The following is a 17,931-nucleotide window of genomic DNA, read 5'->3' as shown; positions in this document are numbered from 1 at the left end:
AAATTTTGTGAAAGCCGCGAGAGGGAGAAATCGCTCGATTTCTGCATGTCATCTTCAGCACTTTTTCATTCGTGTATATTTCATGGATATGGTGTGAAGATTATTTGTTATGATTTGTGAACGTAATGGTGACCACATAAGCATTCAGTATCCTTCCTTCCATGGGTTCGATTGATGTTTGGAATGGTGAGGGCCACTGAAAGGGAAAGTCGTCAATAAAAACAAACACAAACTTCAGGTTCGTTAATCGCAACGTCTACTAGTTGTTACAACAAGAAACACATGAACTCGATGATGTGTATATGCAGTGTGTGGGGGAAATGACATTTATGTTTAACATGAGCAGAGAATATTGCAGTATATTGGTGTGAATGATATTGCCTAGCTGTAAGAAAAAAAAAAATGTCAGCCGGCGAACATGAAAATGACTATCTTTGGACCAATTTATGACACAAATCATGACCGTATAGCATGGGCAAGTGATGTGTGTGTCGAGGGTAGACAGGGGCGGATCCGGGAATTTCGTAAAGGGGAGGCGCCTTTACAAAACTAAAGGGGGCGCGCACTGCCCCCCCCCCCATTTTTTTCTATTTATTTCTTATGTCTTAACAAAAACTAAATAACTAAAGAGAGGCCCACGCCCGGTGTGCCCCTCTGGATCCGCCACTGGTAGAGGAGAGAAGGGCGGGCATCAGTCTTACCTTGTGAACATGTGGGTCCTGTCCATCCAGACTCGCACTTGCATCGGTTTGGTCCCACGCATACACCGTGTACACACTCATCTTCACAGATAGCTGCAAGAGGGAGAGAACGCAACAAATGAGGGATACGATTACATGAATGCTCTGGGGGATCATCACATCGTAACGATTTCACATAGAGATAGGTATGTGGGTTCAAACCCAAGTACTCTAGGCCATTCATTCGTGTAATAGGATCCGACAGGTTACATGGGTTGGATTTACTCTGCGTGGCGTCAACCTGCAGTCGGCGAGCTTGATGGCGTGATACGTAAGTACATCACTGCCACAAGAGAACATTTATAATTGACTCTGGTACGAGTGCAATAACAATTGGACACGCCATTACCGTAGAAACACATTATTTACACATGAGGTACAATAATACCGCAGGACTACATCAAGAATACAAACAAGATCATCAGTAGCATGGGAGTGCATTAATCATGCATACAGGTGCATGGTAACGGGCTACGGGAAAACCACTTCTGAAGAAACAGCATAACAGACAGTGTTATGGAAGCAACACCCCAGTGAAGCTTCCAGCGAATTCAACGGATGATGATAACTTTCTCCTCCACGACTCCCTAAGTAAACTGCTGCCCTGGAGGTGTCTTCAGGCAACTACGGCCATCACGTGATTGTGACGTCACAACCAGTTTACCTCGCTTGCTTTATTAGACAGAACGCTCCCATGTTTGGTGTTTTTCGAGAAACATTAGACCAAATGTCTTTGTTTGCAAAAAGATTTCCTCCACACAGTGCAAGTGATAAAGGCATGCAACGTCCAGAAAGATTTTGCAGCTTCTTACTTGCGTGACGCCGATGAAGGAGAAAAAAGGCACCTCATGCATGGACGACAAAAATCACTATGAAATCACAGGATGCCATGCTGATTGATTTTCTGACTAAAGCTTATATCTAAATTTCATATTTGATATGTCAGATTTTGTTTAGATTCCCTAGAATTTGGAAGTGTTACTTTTCACGCTGGGGAAGAATAAAGTGCTGAACTTGGAAAACAAAAATTTACCAGTTACGCCCTTTTGCATTGTTTTGACTGTAATACACTGACAAATATACTGACAAACATGTGAGACATTATTTCTCATGAAATGACCACTTTCAAGCATGACACTGATTTTCTGATACGAAATTCAATCCTTTTTTTTTTCCATCCTGTTTACTGTGGAAAAGACATGTATCTCACCAGCTATGCGTGTGCGCGCGTGCGTGTGTGCATGTATTGTTAGATTACAAGTTAGAGACGACACACAAAAGGGAGATAAAGAGAGATAAATACACACAGAGAGAGACAGAGACAGAGATGAATAAAGAGATAGACATATAAAAAGAGAGATATCTCCCTTTATCGTATAATATATCCAACCAACTATGCGTGTGCGCGCGTGTGTGCATGTGTTGTTAGATTAAAAGTTAGAGACGACACACAAAACAAGACAATCATAATATATACAACCTGCTTTTGACTAGGATGGACAGTCGCCGGGTTTATGGACCATCAGCGCTGCTAAGTCGATCACACGGGAAGCAACTGACAGTAATCACTTCCTATTGCTCTCTGTCTATCTCTCTCTCTCTCTCTCTCTCTCCCTCTCTCTCTCTCTCTCTCTCTCTCTCAATATATCTTTCTATCTCTCTATCTCCCTCTTTATCTCTCTCCCTCTATATATTTATCTACCTCTATTTCTCTCTCCGTATATTTCTCTTTTTATCTATCTCTTTATTTATCTCTGTCTCTGTCTCTCTCTTTATATATCTATGTCTCTCTTTTATCTCCCTCTTTATCTCTCTCCCTCTATATATATATATATATATAAATATATATATATATTTCTCTCTTTATATCTCTCTCTTTCTATCTGTCTATCTCTTTATTTTTCTCTGTCTCTGTCTCTCTCTGATTTCTTCTGTTTCACATATTACTGTCTCCCTATTCTTCTCTCACTCTCTCTACGCTCTATCTCTTTCCATATGTAATTGGCAAACATCTATCTATACATTGTTGTGGTAGCATTGATTAAAATGGTAATCAGTTTCGCTAGAGTATATTGTTATTATCATTACAATATACCCTATTATGTGTTTTTTTTTTTATTCTCATCACTACGGACTTAAGTAAAGTGTAGAATCATTATTGTTTTAACTGGATTGTATCCTCAAGTACTGACAATTACCATTACAAGAAACCTAATTTTACGACTGCTTTTTTTTTCATTCTCATCACTGTGGACTTAAGTAATAGAATGATGATTGTCACTTGTTTCTATCACCACTTCTGAGGTGAACGAAAAATCTGTGACATGTGAGGTGAGATGATTACTTCTACCATCTGGATGAAATGGATTGATATTTTTCCATCTTTATACCAATGTATATTTCTTTCTTTTTCGGTACAAAAGCTTGAGTGGAAGGAAGTTAACGTCAGCGTTCAAAACGCAGTCACATCCAGATGTTTGGAAGTCTGGTTTTATTAGGAGCCGCTATATGAATTCAGTAGGGATTGATAAGAATGCATTGTTAAAAGAAATGTTATGTGGCTCTTAGCCACAATATGGTAAGTGTGTTACATCTTTTACAGAAAGAAAAAGAGTGGTAGAGAGGGAGGATCGAAAGAGTTAAAGAAGTAGATAGACAGAAATAGAAAGAGAGAGAGGTAGATATCTCAATATAGAGGGAGGAACTCACATACAAACATTTAGCAGAGTTCTTCTGTTATTTGTTACATAATTCCAGTGCCTCTAAAATCGAATGAAAACGACTTAAACTTCTTCAACTGCTTCAAAATCAAAGAATGATTCAGGAAGATGATTGTTATGAGAACTAATTTTGGACATGTTCGGGATGACCAGTGTTTTTGGTTTTTTTTTTTCTACATCCTTGTGACCACGCCTGGGTGCTTGCTGATTAATCACACAGAATTTGGCTGGTCAACACGCGGACAGAAGGTCCTTCACCCATGGAAGTCACACCGATGGCTTTTACAAACAGCAGAAAAAGAAGCGTCACGGTGGCAGCAAATTCGACAAAATCGCTCCGGATGAGAGAGCTCACTCCCTGGAGCCCGAGGACACAATTAAACACATCCACTAGTTTGCAATCGTAGTTCAAACTTCAGTTGAGTGTTTCAAACAAAACGCCGAAGGGAGAGGTCGCACGCACTGAAAACCATTTCTGAAGTGACGGTAAAGTGTCCTGGGGATTGGAGACCTCAAGTCATGTAAAGACTTGTTGCTGTTGTTGTTGCTGCTTCTTTTTTTGTTTCTGTTCTTGATTATAACTATAAAGCAAAAGAAACACAAACTAAACACTTGAAGCAAGGGGTGTATTCAGTCAGATGGACGATGCTATCAAATCACGTCATTGAACAAGGGAATACACTTTTACGAACAAGCTGACTCAAAACTGACGTCACTCATTGGCCGGTGATTGTTGGTCCTTTCAAAAGTTTGTTACTGCAAAAATGATTTAAGGTTCGTAATTCCGAAACACACACGTTCCTTATACCTAGATGTTCACTTGTTGATAATACGAAAATAAAAAAGGGTTCGTTAACCCGAACATTAACATTTTTTTGTGTGTCGTTATTCTGAAGATTCTTTCATCCGAAAAAAATATGTGGTTCGCTATTCAGAAGGTTCGCTCATCCGAAAATGGATTTAAAAAGCTACGTGTACTAACGAACCTTCAGAATAACGAACTTTTTTTTCGAATGAACGAATCTTCGGATTAATGAACCTTCGGCAGTGGCGAAACCGATTTCATTTTCAGATAAACGAACTTTCCGAATATAGAATCTTATTCCATTTTCCGATTAACGAACTTTCGCAATAACGCACCTTTGGAATAACAAACTGTAACCCTATTGGCAACCTGCTTGTGAAGGTTAATGGACGAGGAAACCTACTCCATTGGATGGCTACCGCATTCTAGGCTCCTTGATAGCAATCTTGATCCTGGTAAAGTACACACTCGGTTAATCTGCACATGGACTATGCTATCTTTTGTTCCTGTTTGTCAAGACTTCTAATCAAAATTGATTAACCCAACCAATACCACTCGACTCTTTTACTGTTACACCTATTTAAAGAGATACCTTACATCGTGGAGCGAGATGAATTTTGCGTGTCTCAACTTATTATGTGTGTGCATCTTCTGCATTATTTTTTCCTGCCTGCTCTCGTCGTTGGTGAGGTCGGTGAATCTTTTTTTGGAAAGAACGCCAGCTTTCTCACAGTGTGTGTTGTTTTCTTTCTGTTTAGCGAGGTATAAAGTCAAATATGAATCCTTACAATGTTGAGGTCTAACTTATAACCTTTTTTCACTCTGACCTCTGAAAGGTTATTGAGACAAATTCGTTGTATATAGTAACTCCAAGCCTGCAGACCTCAAGAGACTCAGCCATTAATAGTCATCACTGAATACAGCGGAGTGTGGGGACTGGAGGTAGCTGTGACCAGGACCACCCTCCCTCCTGCATGTATGCCCAGCCCGTCCACAAGTCGAAACAAGGTCCAGTGTTAGCATTTTTTAAATAATATTCATAGCTTCTCATATTACTGTAGACACATTGAATCCGCACACAACCCCCCCCCCCCAGAGAATACAAATACAAATCATTGCTTTGCGCGAGTACCCTATTGGTGGTGTATCCTTTCAAAATTGGGTCAAGAATGTGTTATCATTGATTTCTTTGTCCTTTCGACTCATCTAAATCTGTATGGTTCAAAGAAGAAAAAAAAAAATGAGGATTAGTCTACATAAATGCCGATCGAAAGGGGGTGTGCTAAACTTAAAAGACAATAGTAGGGAAGAAAGAGGAGAAGAGTGCATCCTCCTTTAGTCCAGTACAGTCCATTCTTGCCTTCAGGCTGAAGCCCCCCCCCCCCCCCAAAAAAAAAAAAAAGGAGGCAGTGGTCACATGTTCCCTCAATTCTCTCCCACGGACAATCCCATTCATTTGTTTGTTTGTTTGTTTGCTTGTTTGTTTTTCGGTTGCCTTTACCTATGGACAACAGAAAGTGCGATCGGCCTGTCCGCTCGCCCATTCTATTGCGCGTAGAAAAGAGCGAATGTCCCGTAAGGGGAGGCGAGGAAGCAAGTAAGAAAATTGGACAAAAATATGCGTTGAGCTAACTTTAGTCGCCTGCGTGCGGCAAGACGCGATATGCCAGTCTCCTGCGAGGCGTTAAGCCTGTTTCTGCTCAAACAGCGCTTACGGAGCAAATTACGAAGTGTGCCCGCTAGGCTAATGTAACGGATCCAACCTCAAATTGCTTTAGCTTCCGCCTGTCTGTCATCTTGCAGCTTACTTAATGGATGAATTCCTTCAGGGAAATGCGCCTCGCCAGTTGAGAATTGGCGAAGCTGTGCTCCAGGGTAAGGTTATGCAATAGAAAGGCAAAAGAATTACCAGTGTAAATATTTGCTTTGAATTATTTAGCAGTCGCTGTGTACAACGAGGATGCGATGATGTTTAGGTAGCAAAAAACTAAACAGCCGCCTTCACTTAGGCTACGAGTGGTGATAGACGCGTGCTCGAATATTGCCTTTCCTTCAAGAGTACACCGTAATGTTCCATTCCTGCCATTATTTCTATGGGTCGTTGGGGGAAAATGCTTGAAATTAATTTTCAGGTTAGCGCAGGAAAAGGCTCGTACAACTTTATCATCTTTCACAGTGGTTTTCCCTCCGTGAAGACGGCACAGAAAAGTGCACGAAGTTCAGATCTACTGAAGACGAGACGTTCTTGACGGATTTCCGCTGGGGAGGGCGGAGCGACTTGGGTCAGGCTTTGTTCGCCATGCTACTAGAATTGAATGAATAAGCAAAGCTTGGCCTTCTTATTTTACTTCAAATCCCATCTATCACTGTTTCGCAAAATTTCGAAGCATGTTATCATTTCCATGTATCATGTTGTAGATATTTACATCAGGGATTCAAATTAAACATACAGACACAAACAAACGCAAAAACAATCGTGATGTATTTGAAATCAATATCAGTGGAAAAATGAGCAAAGGAAATGGGATTCCAATAAATGAAGAGCTTGCTTCCAAAAGCGCTAAATCCATTCAAAAATGATAGATTTATCGCCTTTTGGAAGCAAGCTCTTCAAACAAATCAATTAAAAAAAAAATCATCAATATTGTGAAAGCATGGTAGTGTTGGTGTCTGTGGGGTAACGTGAGATAATTGATCATTGTTAGTCAATGGGCTGTTGGCACTTTTAGATACACACAGACAAACGCATAGCGCTTGTGTACTTAAGCAATCATCTCACTCTTGAGATGCGATATTGTTTCCTTGAGCAAAACATCACAAATACTTCCGGTCATCAGATGGAAGGTCTAATCATCGCGGAATCTTTTGACGAATTCCGGAAATGGTGTTAACGGACAATTTTAATGGGTAATTAGAACACAGAACAATGTCTGTCGGTTTCAGCGATAACTACCGCACAAACCATCCGTAGATGGAGTGAAAACCACACCATAAGAACACGCGGATCTGTGCTAATTCCCTCGATACAACCTGCGCCGTTCACTCGGCAGCCCGCTAACATTCTGCACCTGGTGCCTGGGGCTTGATCTCAAGTCTGTACACACCCCCCAAAAAGGGCAGAAAATGCCTGCAGTATATACCCTGGTGACGAAACAATAGAGAATCTGTGAGGAACATAAGATAATTGTCCTGTAGTGACTATATGTTCCCCGCTTTTCATCCGCGAAGTGTATTTGATATGTGCCATCAACTTTACGAGCGTTTTCTGCTGACAATTTGCCGTGAAGAAACGTTTGATTGTCGTTACCCTCGCAGTTGCGCCTGTCAAGTAGAAATGAATTGTAAGACACTGCTGTTGTGATATCCTTTGTTTAGATTCATGTGTGTGAGCGCGTGTGTGTGTCTAATATGCCTGTGTGTATCTGGAGGAGGTTTTTTTTTTTTTTTTTAATCCTGTTTCATTGGACTCTCCCCCCCCCCCCTCCCTTTCGCTGTTACATTGCTGTAATTCGTGACATTAAATCTCCAGTTTTCAATCACATTACACTACAAGGTCGGGCCACTCGCAATTAAACATGATACGCCCTAACACAGATTATTTATATGGTAAGAGATGTTTTGCATACATAGACGCTTCTCGGTGCAATAATTTAGTTCGATATGTCCCATTTTGTATTTTCTAGATTATACATTTAAAAGGAATAACTGCATACCTGATTATATAAAATAGGTTTGAATGTATTATACGCAATCCGATAGAATACCAACCCTTTCACTTGCACACATCAATACACTATAGAGGTATTAGTAATACCGATTTTTCCCCATTTAGATTTCATTCTCACAAGCCCACATTATTTATTTTCCTTCTTTATGTTCTTTCTCAGATCTTGTTGGTAATCCTTTTCTTCTGTGCTTAAAGATAAACGTATATATTTTCCCATAACCGGTTATGCGTATGTAACTGTATTTATGTGAATGCACTTTATGTACGGAGATTTTATTTTTAACCTGTGTGGACCATTTTGAAAGCCAGCCTTTGGCTGACGAGGGTGTTCCATCACATGAGTGGAACATAATTGAATTGAATTTGACCTGGACGAACACGAAATGCGAAATTCTTGTCGTTTTATTTTCTTCTCCCTGCTCTTTGTCTGCTTCTTCATCTTTACTTTATTCAGTTCTTTCTTTCTCCTTCTTTCCTTTTTCCTCTTTGTTATTCCATTCTCCTTTTTCTTCTTCTGTTCCTTCACCTTTTCCATCCTTCTTTCCATCCTTCCTTCTTCCATCTTTCTGCTTTTCTTTGAAGGTTTTGACTTTTTGTCAATTTGGCCATCACAGTCATATCGGTCTCCAATGGGTTTCCTTTATGGGTTTGCATCTATTTCGGTTTTCAATCCTGTGATGCATCCCCGAATGATACGACTCACTGTCCTTCTTCTGATCCCTGCTATTTTTATCAAAGCGATATTGAATATTTTGTCCTGGAAAGGCAGAGATAACAAAGAAGAAAGACACGAATCGCATTGTCTTTCCTCGAGAACAAATTGCTGACATTTTTGTGCTTCTATTCGCAGAGTAATTTATCGATGTCGTAAAATTTGATAGAATCTCTTACCGAGAAATAGAAAAGGATAGTTACTGATAGTGGGTGCACTGTGACCTAAAGCTAGTACTCAAGCAAAGAACCACTATATCTCTGTTGTGTAGCGTGGCTGGAAAATGCTTTGTTAAAAAAACAAACACAAATATTTACTCTGATATCCTGTTGTGCAAAGAATACTATTATTATTATTATCATTATTATTATTATTATTATTATTATTATTATTATTATTATTATTATTATTATTATTATTATTATCATTATTATTATTATCATAATCATCATCATAATCATCAATATCATTAATTGGTAATTTCAGACTTCTCTACACAGACACAGCATTGCACAGCTGCAAAGCAGAAGTGGAAAAATAGGCCTTAATTGTGACGTAACAAACAGGGCTGCCAGGAGCAAGAAAAGGTAAAATTGATAAACATGACTCACAGGTCTTCTATCCGACACCTCGTCAACTATGTCAAAATCTATACATGAGATTGCACATAACACTCATAATGTTGTCGAACAATTATTGTTGAAATCTGTACTTTAACATGTGACATATTTTTTTTTAAGACTCCGTAACTCGGGCAGCGTGAATCTATAGCACGATGCCAATTGAAATAAACACCGACCTTATCATATTACAAGCAATAGATGACATCATTGAAAATAGAGCCATCCGTCGATTGACGATGGTCTATATTGGGAAAATAGGATAGCACCACAATAACACCCCGCCCAACAAAATTATGTCGAAAATGTCAGGGAACTTTGTTTAATATGTTCAAATTAGGAATGCATTTATTTACAGTCATTTTTTTATACTACGTGAAATTATGTTTTCATCTTCTGTTGGAGGATGATTTCCCAATTATCACATTGCTCTGCACTACCAGATTTTTGGGGGGCATAATCGTATACCATGATACATTACATCATAAAAAAATCAGCTGGGATTATGAGAGATTTTGATTTGCATTTTTGGGTGAACCATGATTCCGAATTTGATTTGACTCCTATCGACTTCATCCTAGGGTTGAATGGTGGAACTCCATTAAAATTGGCCGATATGATGCTGGAGAAGAGAAAACGCCTCGGAAGGATCGATATACACTTTAGTTAGAGTATACTTGCAGGGCTTCACTTTATATTAGCGGTGGCCCAGTGGTACAGTGCCACTAAAAATTGGCGTCGGGCCACCAAATTTCGAAAGAATGCTAGCTTTAGTTGGCCCGATCGGGCACTTAAGATTAAAATGCATTGTTATCTATATTTTCGTGTTTTTTTTTTTTCTGGCCACCACATTTCTTTTTTGTGCCGCTAAAATTTCAGATTTGTTATTCTAGTGGCCCGAATGGGGTCACCAGAGAAAAAAAAAAATAATAATAATGAGCCCTGATTTGAGATCGATTAATTGTCAACAATCGTTGTTCATGACTAGCGTCTTATCACTTGTATAGTATTCTGGAAATACGTTTAGGCCCTACAGCACACAACACTTACCTCATGTCATGAGAGTGAGTAAACAACCATCATATTAAAAAGATTTTTGCTTTACTTCACTCCTCCCAAAACATAGAAGAACAAAAAGTGCTTTAATCTGATTCACCAGATATTTTTTTTTTAAATTTCACTACATGTAAAAACGCATCGTTTCCAAAAGTAATCTTTCTATCCAACCAGTTCTATACAGACTCTAGTTATGCTTGCACGATACATTTAACAGAAATGTCCTGGGCTACGTACATTAGCAACCACTAAATATCGTTGATGTCTTCTTTAGTGAGTGAAAGAAACACACAAAGTAAAGTAGATATAACCAGCCTCCTGCAAAGCCAGTATGCTAACACTTTTTTTTTCCTACCAAGATGTAGAAACTATGGTTGTCATTGTCAATAACTCATCGCAATTTTTTATTGTGATATTTCCCCTAGTAACTGACGGTAGTGTTTACATCAAAAACAGCAAAGTTAAGCATGCTAAGGAACAAAACAAAAACTCATATCATGAGGTGGACGCTGTGAAAACGAACAATGAAGTCATAAACAAAGCGAGAAAGAAAGCAAAGCGAAAAAAGGGGTGAGCAATTCACTACGAGATGCAAACCTTAAGTGTTTTGTGGTCGATGCACAAGGGAGCGAATCATCAGATCAATAAAATATGTGACAAATCGGAAACACAAAACCGAGGCTCTCTGACACGGCGTGACCCTGAGATGAAATATCGAATGTGACAAGCAGTACGCTGTAAAATGGCAAGGGAGAACAGGGTGTTTATAATGGCTGTTAATGAACCCATTCACGGGACAACGCCGATTGCATTTACACAAAATGGAACAATAATGTATGACTAATGTTCACTAATTTTTAATATCCCCAGCGCGGAAGGATACAAAGAGAAGCACGTGCAAAGTGCAACACAAAGTTTATAGGACATCCCAAGTGTCATTCTAATTTTCATAAACTCATCAGAATTGATGCCTGCCCCGAGATGCTTTAAATTATTCCCGATTCTCCCTATTCATATTCAAGCACATCACTTGCCTATAATGTCTCTTTCACCAAATATGATACAATCGTGGTGTGTGTGTTGTTGTTTTTTTAATTTCTTTTTTCTTTTACTCCCTGGTCAATTTTAAGCAGCTGTTTGCACCAATAACCCACTTCAGCAAGTGAACTACATATCGGACATATTCCCTCATTACATTATATCATTATAAGTATTGCGTTACTCTCTCTGTGAGGATATTAATGTTTGAATATGTCTAGAAAATGTAGTCGAGCTCTTGATGTAATGCTTTGGATTCAAATATTTCTCAGCCCCGCCCTGTACGAAAGATGTAAAGATGACGTCATCATGTATGACGTTCTACATGACAGCATGAGCTGATGAACACTTTAAAGAACACACAAATTTGTTTCAAGGTTACGAAATAGCAAAGTCAACATGTGCTCCTACAGAGATGCTTACTCCCTGGAAGCAAGTAGTTCGTGTCAGTAAAAGTTACTCGGGGGAAGTTGACATAAGCGTGTAAATCTAATACCCGCCTTTTTTCCAAACTTGGCAGTCGCCTTCCATCCAATTCAGGGAGAAGACATCGTGCCAATTTCTCCCACAGTGGAAGGAGAACAACGAGTGTGTTGATTTCTCCCCCACACTCTTGATTTGATCTTCTTTCTGTCCCCTCTCTTGACTTTCCCGCTCGATTCAATTTGGCGGGAAAGTTGGGCAGACAGAGAAAAGTTGAGAGGAGTTGCGCATTCAGGACAAGAGAGACTTTGGGATGGGTGGGAGGCGGGGGTTGGGAGGCTAATACTAGCTTGGGGCCTAGAATATTATTTCCTACAACTCTAGAATTACAAATTAGTTCAGATACCATTTGCAGAGGCGCACTTTCTACGTATACGCCCAAAATGTCCACATTATTTTACGATGGATGGCACACATAAACGTCAATGAATACGAAAGTCACAGACATAGCAGATGATGTAGCAGCAGAGTAAATATAACAGACAAATGATTAAAGTGCAGTCGAAGTGAGGAGGAATTCTCTGGCTTACGTGAAAGATGTAAGGTTTACAGATCATGGAATGGTCCATACGTCATCGGATAATGGTTACAGCAAGAATGACGTTTCACTGCTCTTGTCGTATCATACCTCCTTCTTGCAATCTTTACCAATATATATTTGAGTTTTCGCTAAGGATTGGCATTGCACATCTATATTGACAAGGAAAGGCGGATTTTTTTTTCTCTCTCTCTATAAGCAGAATCCAGTCTTTCAAACCTGCAGCATGAAGCGAAGGAATGAATGAATAGTTAAACAAACGTGATCTTGCCAACAATCCTAAATCTCTTCCCCTCCCTATTTCTCTCTGTCTCTCTCTTTCTCTCTCCCACTCCCTCTCCGTCTTTCTTGCTCTGTATGGGGCCTATTGAGACTGACTGTGTAAATCGAACTCTCTGCATGGTAGAGTGCCATTACATGTATCCCTATAAAATAAAAAAGCGTACATAGCTTCACCTCAAACTCAAATTCTTCCAGAAAAGTTACGTGCAACACGTGACATCAAGAAATTGAATCCCATAGATTTAAAAACGTAATCATTTCCAAACTCATTTTCCTCCTGTCATTTTGCATGATATTCATGAATGATATTCCACACTGGATAACTTCAAAAGACCCCAAGTTTGGGCCTTCAAAATTGCGCGTCTAAAAGTCATCGACGCCCAGTATTAATTTCCTTGGACGGCAGGGAAGAAGAAAACGTTGTTTAGTCGATCTTTTCTATTCCCTCCCTTGCCTACAGACAAACCCATTTCAACAGTGGCTCTATTCCCAATGGGATGGTGAGCACGAGTTCGTTTTTGGCTGCACTTTGATGAAGCTAGCTACCATCGTATCTGTCAACAAACTGTGCATTGTTATCATTTCATCTACGGAGCTTGGGTAGCAGCGAATGCAGATCCCGCGGTCGTCCTGCGGGAGACATTCCCGCTCTTCTCCGAAGACGGGAACGAAACAAACCAGGGCGATCGTCGTCAACATCTCATATTTCGTTGATGTTGCCGTTTTCCCAAGCACATACGCGGTGTAAAAGTTCGTTTTCGGGTTTTGACGTCATCAGGTCTTCGTAGTTTCTACCTACGTAAAAATCTATAGCGACAGAAAGAAAAAAAAAAGGTTCAACTCCCTACTTCTAAGATTCATGAGCACCTTTTCCCACCGGGATTTCTGAATCGGGACATGATAAACAACACAATATGCGCGTTGGCGTATTGGTATTAGGATGTCATCCTCCCTTCCTCATTCGACTTTTCCTCCACTTTATTATCATCACAACAAAACCAGTGCAGTAAACTAACATCTGGAGCGCAGGAAATATCCGCCAAGTCACATTCTTCTGCATGGAAACATGGTTCGATGAACTATTCAAACCAGCAACATGTCTTCATAACGTTGTTGGAAGTCGATGTCTCATAGTTGGCATGATTTTGTTTGTTTTCTGTTTTGTTTGTTTACTATTAGTTTTGGGGAGGAAAAAGGTAGGGGAGTTTGGCTGATTATATGGATGCTCACTGCTTTATTATGTCACCTGTTTATCAGCACATTTTCTGCTCGTTATTTATGACGTCATATCCTTCGCTCTGCACGCTGGAGTTTAATGAAAATTTACTTCATCATGAATTCATTTGACCCATATTTTACAGCGTATGTTATCATAGTTCTACCAAGGCTTGTTCAGAGTGTATACATATCAACTACTGTTGGTGTTTGTTTTTTTCGTGAAAGAATGCTATCCAGCTTGCGTTTCGGTTCAAATCAAAGTTCAGACCGATCTCCTCAGTGATGGTGATTTATTCCCCGGCCACTTCCCTTTAAGGTCAATGGACGCCAGTCAAGTGTATCAAAATCATGCATGATATTACACTTGGATCTGTAGTAGTATGCCTTGCCTTGTGGATGTGGTTCTTGGCCGCTATCAGCAATGACCGTTCAGTGATGTCCAGTGATGTCCGAAAAATAATGAATCAAGACGGACTTGTTGATTGCGATAAGACTCCTACTTTCTGTTTGTTTTCGACTTTCTTGGCACAACCCTACAGGTGCCAAGCAGCGTGGGTAGTGTCTGCCCCTCGACTTAGCCTCTTGACAATTTAGGCATCGATCGTGGTTGAGGACGAGCATTGCGAGTACCACTAGGCCTTGTCGAAAGGCTACGACTTGGTGTACCGTGTACCTAGTGTCAGCCACCTACCCACGGATTGACGAGGCTTGTCAAATCAGTACTCCCCTTCTAAGTCATCAAAAAGGCTTGTCTCTCTCTTCTCATCACATCAGCTTATGAGTAGGGAGGCTTAATTGGTAATGAACATGGATATCTTTATCAGATTTATCAATTCGATCAAACTCTTTTCGAACGGTGGATCCCTTTTTGGTCAAATCTTCATACTACAGTTGACAGCATCCATCATGATAGGATGAGAAAAAACTGACTTGAAGCATAGAGCTGTTAGTTCATGACCTAGACACTGTATAGGTGTACTGGGGGCGGATGTTGGACCTTTTACAGACAAGTGCATATTTGTGGTGGTGGGTGTAACGTTGTGGCTTTCCCCTAGACTCGATTTTTTCAGCGCTTCGACGCACAGCGAAATGAAGCGCGTAATGCGAAACGTATGCAATGCTTAATGATGCGCGTAGTGACTTAATGTGCGTGAATACTGCCTGGCACTGCGGCAGTACGTTGTGAAAAAAAAATATATGACCACTGGTGTATTGATCTGATCCTCCATTCATGGTAACACTTCACTGTGAGAGTCTGAATGGTTGATCCATTCAAAATTTACTATTAAAATAACGTTTTCAGTTTCAGCACTTTTACCTCCCATTCTTAGATTTACTGCAGAAACTAAACGTGTAATGTCACGCATAGGTATTTGCATCTCCGAATTATTTTGCTTTTCAAGGTCGACTAGAGACGTTTCGCATGATTCAGTGTAACACAAATTTTAACAGCTTGTTGCATACGTCATCATTAAACATCAAACTTCAAGATCAAACAGCAATCGTTTTGTTCATGAGAAATTGCCTTGAAAGTGTTTCTGAACAGGAAAATTAAGACATAATGGCCCTAATCTCGATTCCTTAAATCGGACTAGCAGGCATTTTTCGCTGCGTTGCTACTTCCTAGTGGGGTCACGTGTCCTTTATCTGACGTCGGTCACTCTACTGACTTCTGATTGACCCTTTAATCGAGCCATTATTATTGTGACGGTATTGGCGACGCCAAAAACAATGTCAGGTTGAATCATGGACACAGACGTTCAAGCTAGGCAACAGCCGATTCGTATCTATGGGACTAAAAGGTTGTCGCTGCCATACTGGGTCAATGTAATTCGTAGAAAATTTGTCACGGATCCAATTTTAGACTCGTCTGCCCCCCCCCCCCCCCCCCGAAATAGATATCAAATCGAACCCGTACTCACTCGTATACTTAATCATGCTTCCTATCGCTCTCAAATTTGTAAGGAAACATCCTTCTCTTGGACAATATCCTATAATTTGATTTCTTCTGGACTAAATTATGAAGATGTCTACCAAGTGTTATGACGGTCAACAAGCAAAAATAAACCTATTCACCACCAAATCTTGACTCTGCAAAGTGTTCGTGACCCGAACCTACCAAATTGAATCTCTCTGAGTATGGACTGACATCGGGCAAGAATCCTGTTATATTGCATGACGGGCAATATTGATCAAATGTTTCCTGTCACATGACACGTCATCTTGTCATCATTGCGTGCTATACACTTGTATGTAGACCCGAGCTGGAGACAAATAATCAGCATCCTACGTGTTTGTGAACGGCAACGGCAAGTCACTGATTGAAATCTAACCAAATTTTCGCCCTCTCCAAACTAAATCTAATCACACTCTAGTACAGCTCCGCAAACTTAGCTACACTGTTTGTTTAGATTCCGCCCCCCCCCCTTCCGTGTTGCCAAGATTCCTTTTTTAAATGCTCTTCTGCATGACAATAACAGTAGATATCCATGTTGCGAAGCCACACGAGCAGCAATATGGCATTGAATAGAAATGGGTATCCAAACAAAGGTCATGTCCGTTTTCTAACACATAACATTTTAACAATTACAGCACACATGACAGTTAGGAGTATATTAGACGTCTTACTTTTATCCACATTTTCAGCCATGTTGCATCTTAATTTTTCTACCTAATAAATGTTGAACTGCATTATTTTATATTATGTTTTTTTTTAATGCTACGATTTCGAAAGCTTATGTGACATCTTGTGCAGTATTTTGATAATGTGCAGTCAAGAAAGCCTTAGAGTTCTCAAAGATCCTAAATATCGTGAAGGAAAGAGGGATGGGGTGCTAAAATCACTAGGAACTACTGATACAACCCTATTTAACCATCCTCACATATACATGATGATGATGGTGATGATGATGATGATGATGATAACGATGGTAATAGTGATGAAGATGATGATGATGATGATGATGGCTATGATGATGAAGATGATAATGTTGAACAGCACTTACATAGTGACATTTATCTATATAGAACATTCAAAGGCGTCCAGCTTGATGATGATGGTGATGATGGTGGTGATGATGATGATGACGATGATAATGATGGTGATGATGATGATGATGATAATGATGATGACGATGGTGATGATGATGATGATGACGATGATGACGATGATGGTGATGGTGATGATGGTGATGATGATGATGATGATGATGGAGATGATAGTGATGATGATGATGGTGGTGATGATGATGATGGTGATGATGATGATGATGATGGTGGTGATGATGATGATGATGACTTCTTGTGTAGCGCCGATATCCGCCTTTGAAGGGCGCTTATGGCGCTATAGATGTAGAATGTCTTAATTTCAACTGTTCAGTCAATATCATAATCATATTGGGACATAATTATGATCCTCCCACTATACTGCAATCCCTCATCTACGAGTGATGAGTAAGCAGATATTATATCTTTGAAGTAGGTATGAGCAGTTAAAGAAGTGGGAGGAATACTCCTATCTTCGACGATGTCTTGCTTTGCATCGTAATTGGTGTTTAACGATTAGCATTTCGTCGTAAAATATACGAAACAATTTTGTCGTGAGAAAAATGTTTGCGATACTTGAGTCTCATTACATGACACAGCTCCTGTTAAGTATTTGAGCTGACAGTGTGTAGCTGCTTCGTTAATCATCACCCTCTCTTTAATGGCCATAGATAAGAGACACATCCGGCTCATTGCGTGTTGGGGAGGAACGCTGCCTTAGACGTCGATGCTCTATCGGTCGTTTTTAGTAAATTGGTCGTGACAAGCAGCTCTGTGTGGCAGCATAGAAAATTGTATGATGATCGCGTTTGCATCTCCACAGCAAAAATAGCTCTACACGGATGAAGCATCTGTGTATAATGAGAACGATCACCGGATACATAATTCATGTCTTCCTCTTTTTTCCTGCAAAAAGTATTTCACCTGGTAGCCTGTATCGTAGAGTA

At 40.0% G+C, this 17,931-nt stretch overlaps 1 protein-coding gene across 1 annotated transcript in view; it reads right to left on the bottom strand.

Moving 5' to 3' along the window:
• The window catches only part of LOC140234903 (uncharacterized), an 85,615-nt gene that overhangs the window by 55,535 nt on the left and 12,149 nt on the right, over positions 1 to 17,931 (bottom strand). The window contains exon 3 of the mRNA XM_072314944.1: positions 702 to 794. Coding sequence (XP_072171045.1) covers positions 702 to 794 — 93 coding nt within the window. The remainder of the gene's footprint in view (positions 1 to 701; positions 795 to 17,931) is intronic.

Source organism: Diadema setosum, chromosome 11 (assembly GCF_964275005.1).
Source record: "Diadema setosum chromosome 11, eeDiaSeto1, whole genome shotgun sequence".
Lineage (NCBI taxonomy): Eukaryota > Metazoa > Echinodermata > Echinoidea > Diadematoida > Diadematidae > Diadema > Diadema setosum.
This window is presented reverse-complemented; position numbering and strand designations above follow the sequence as displayed.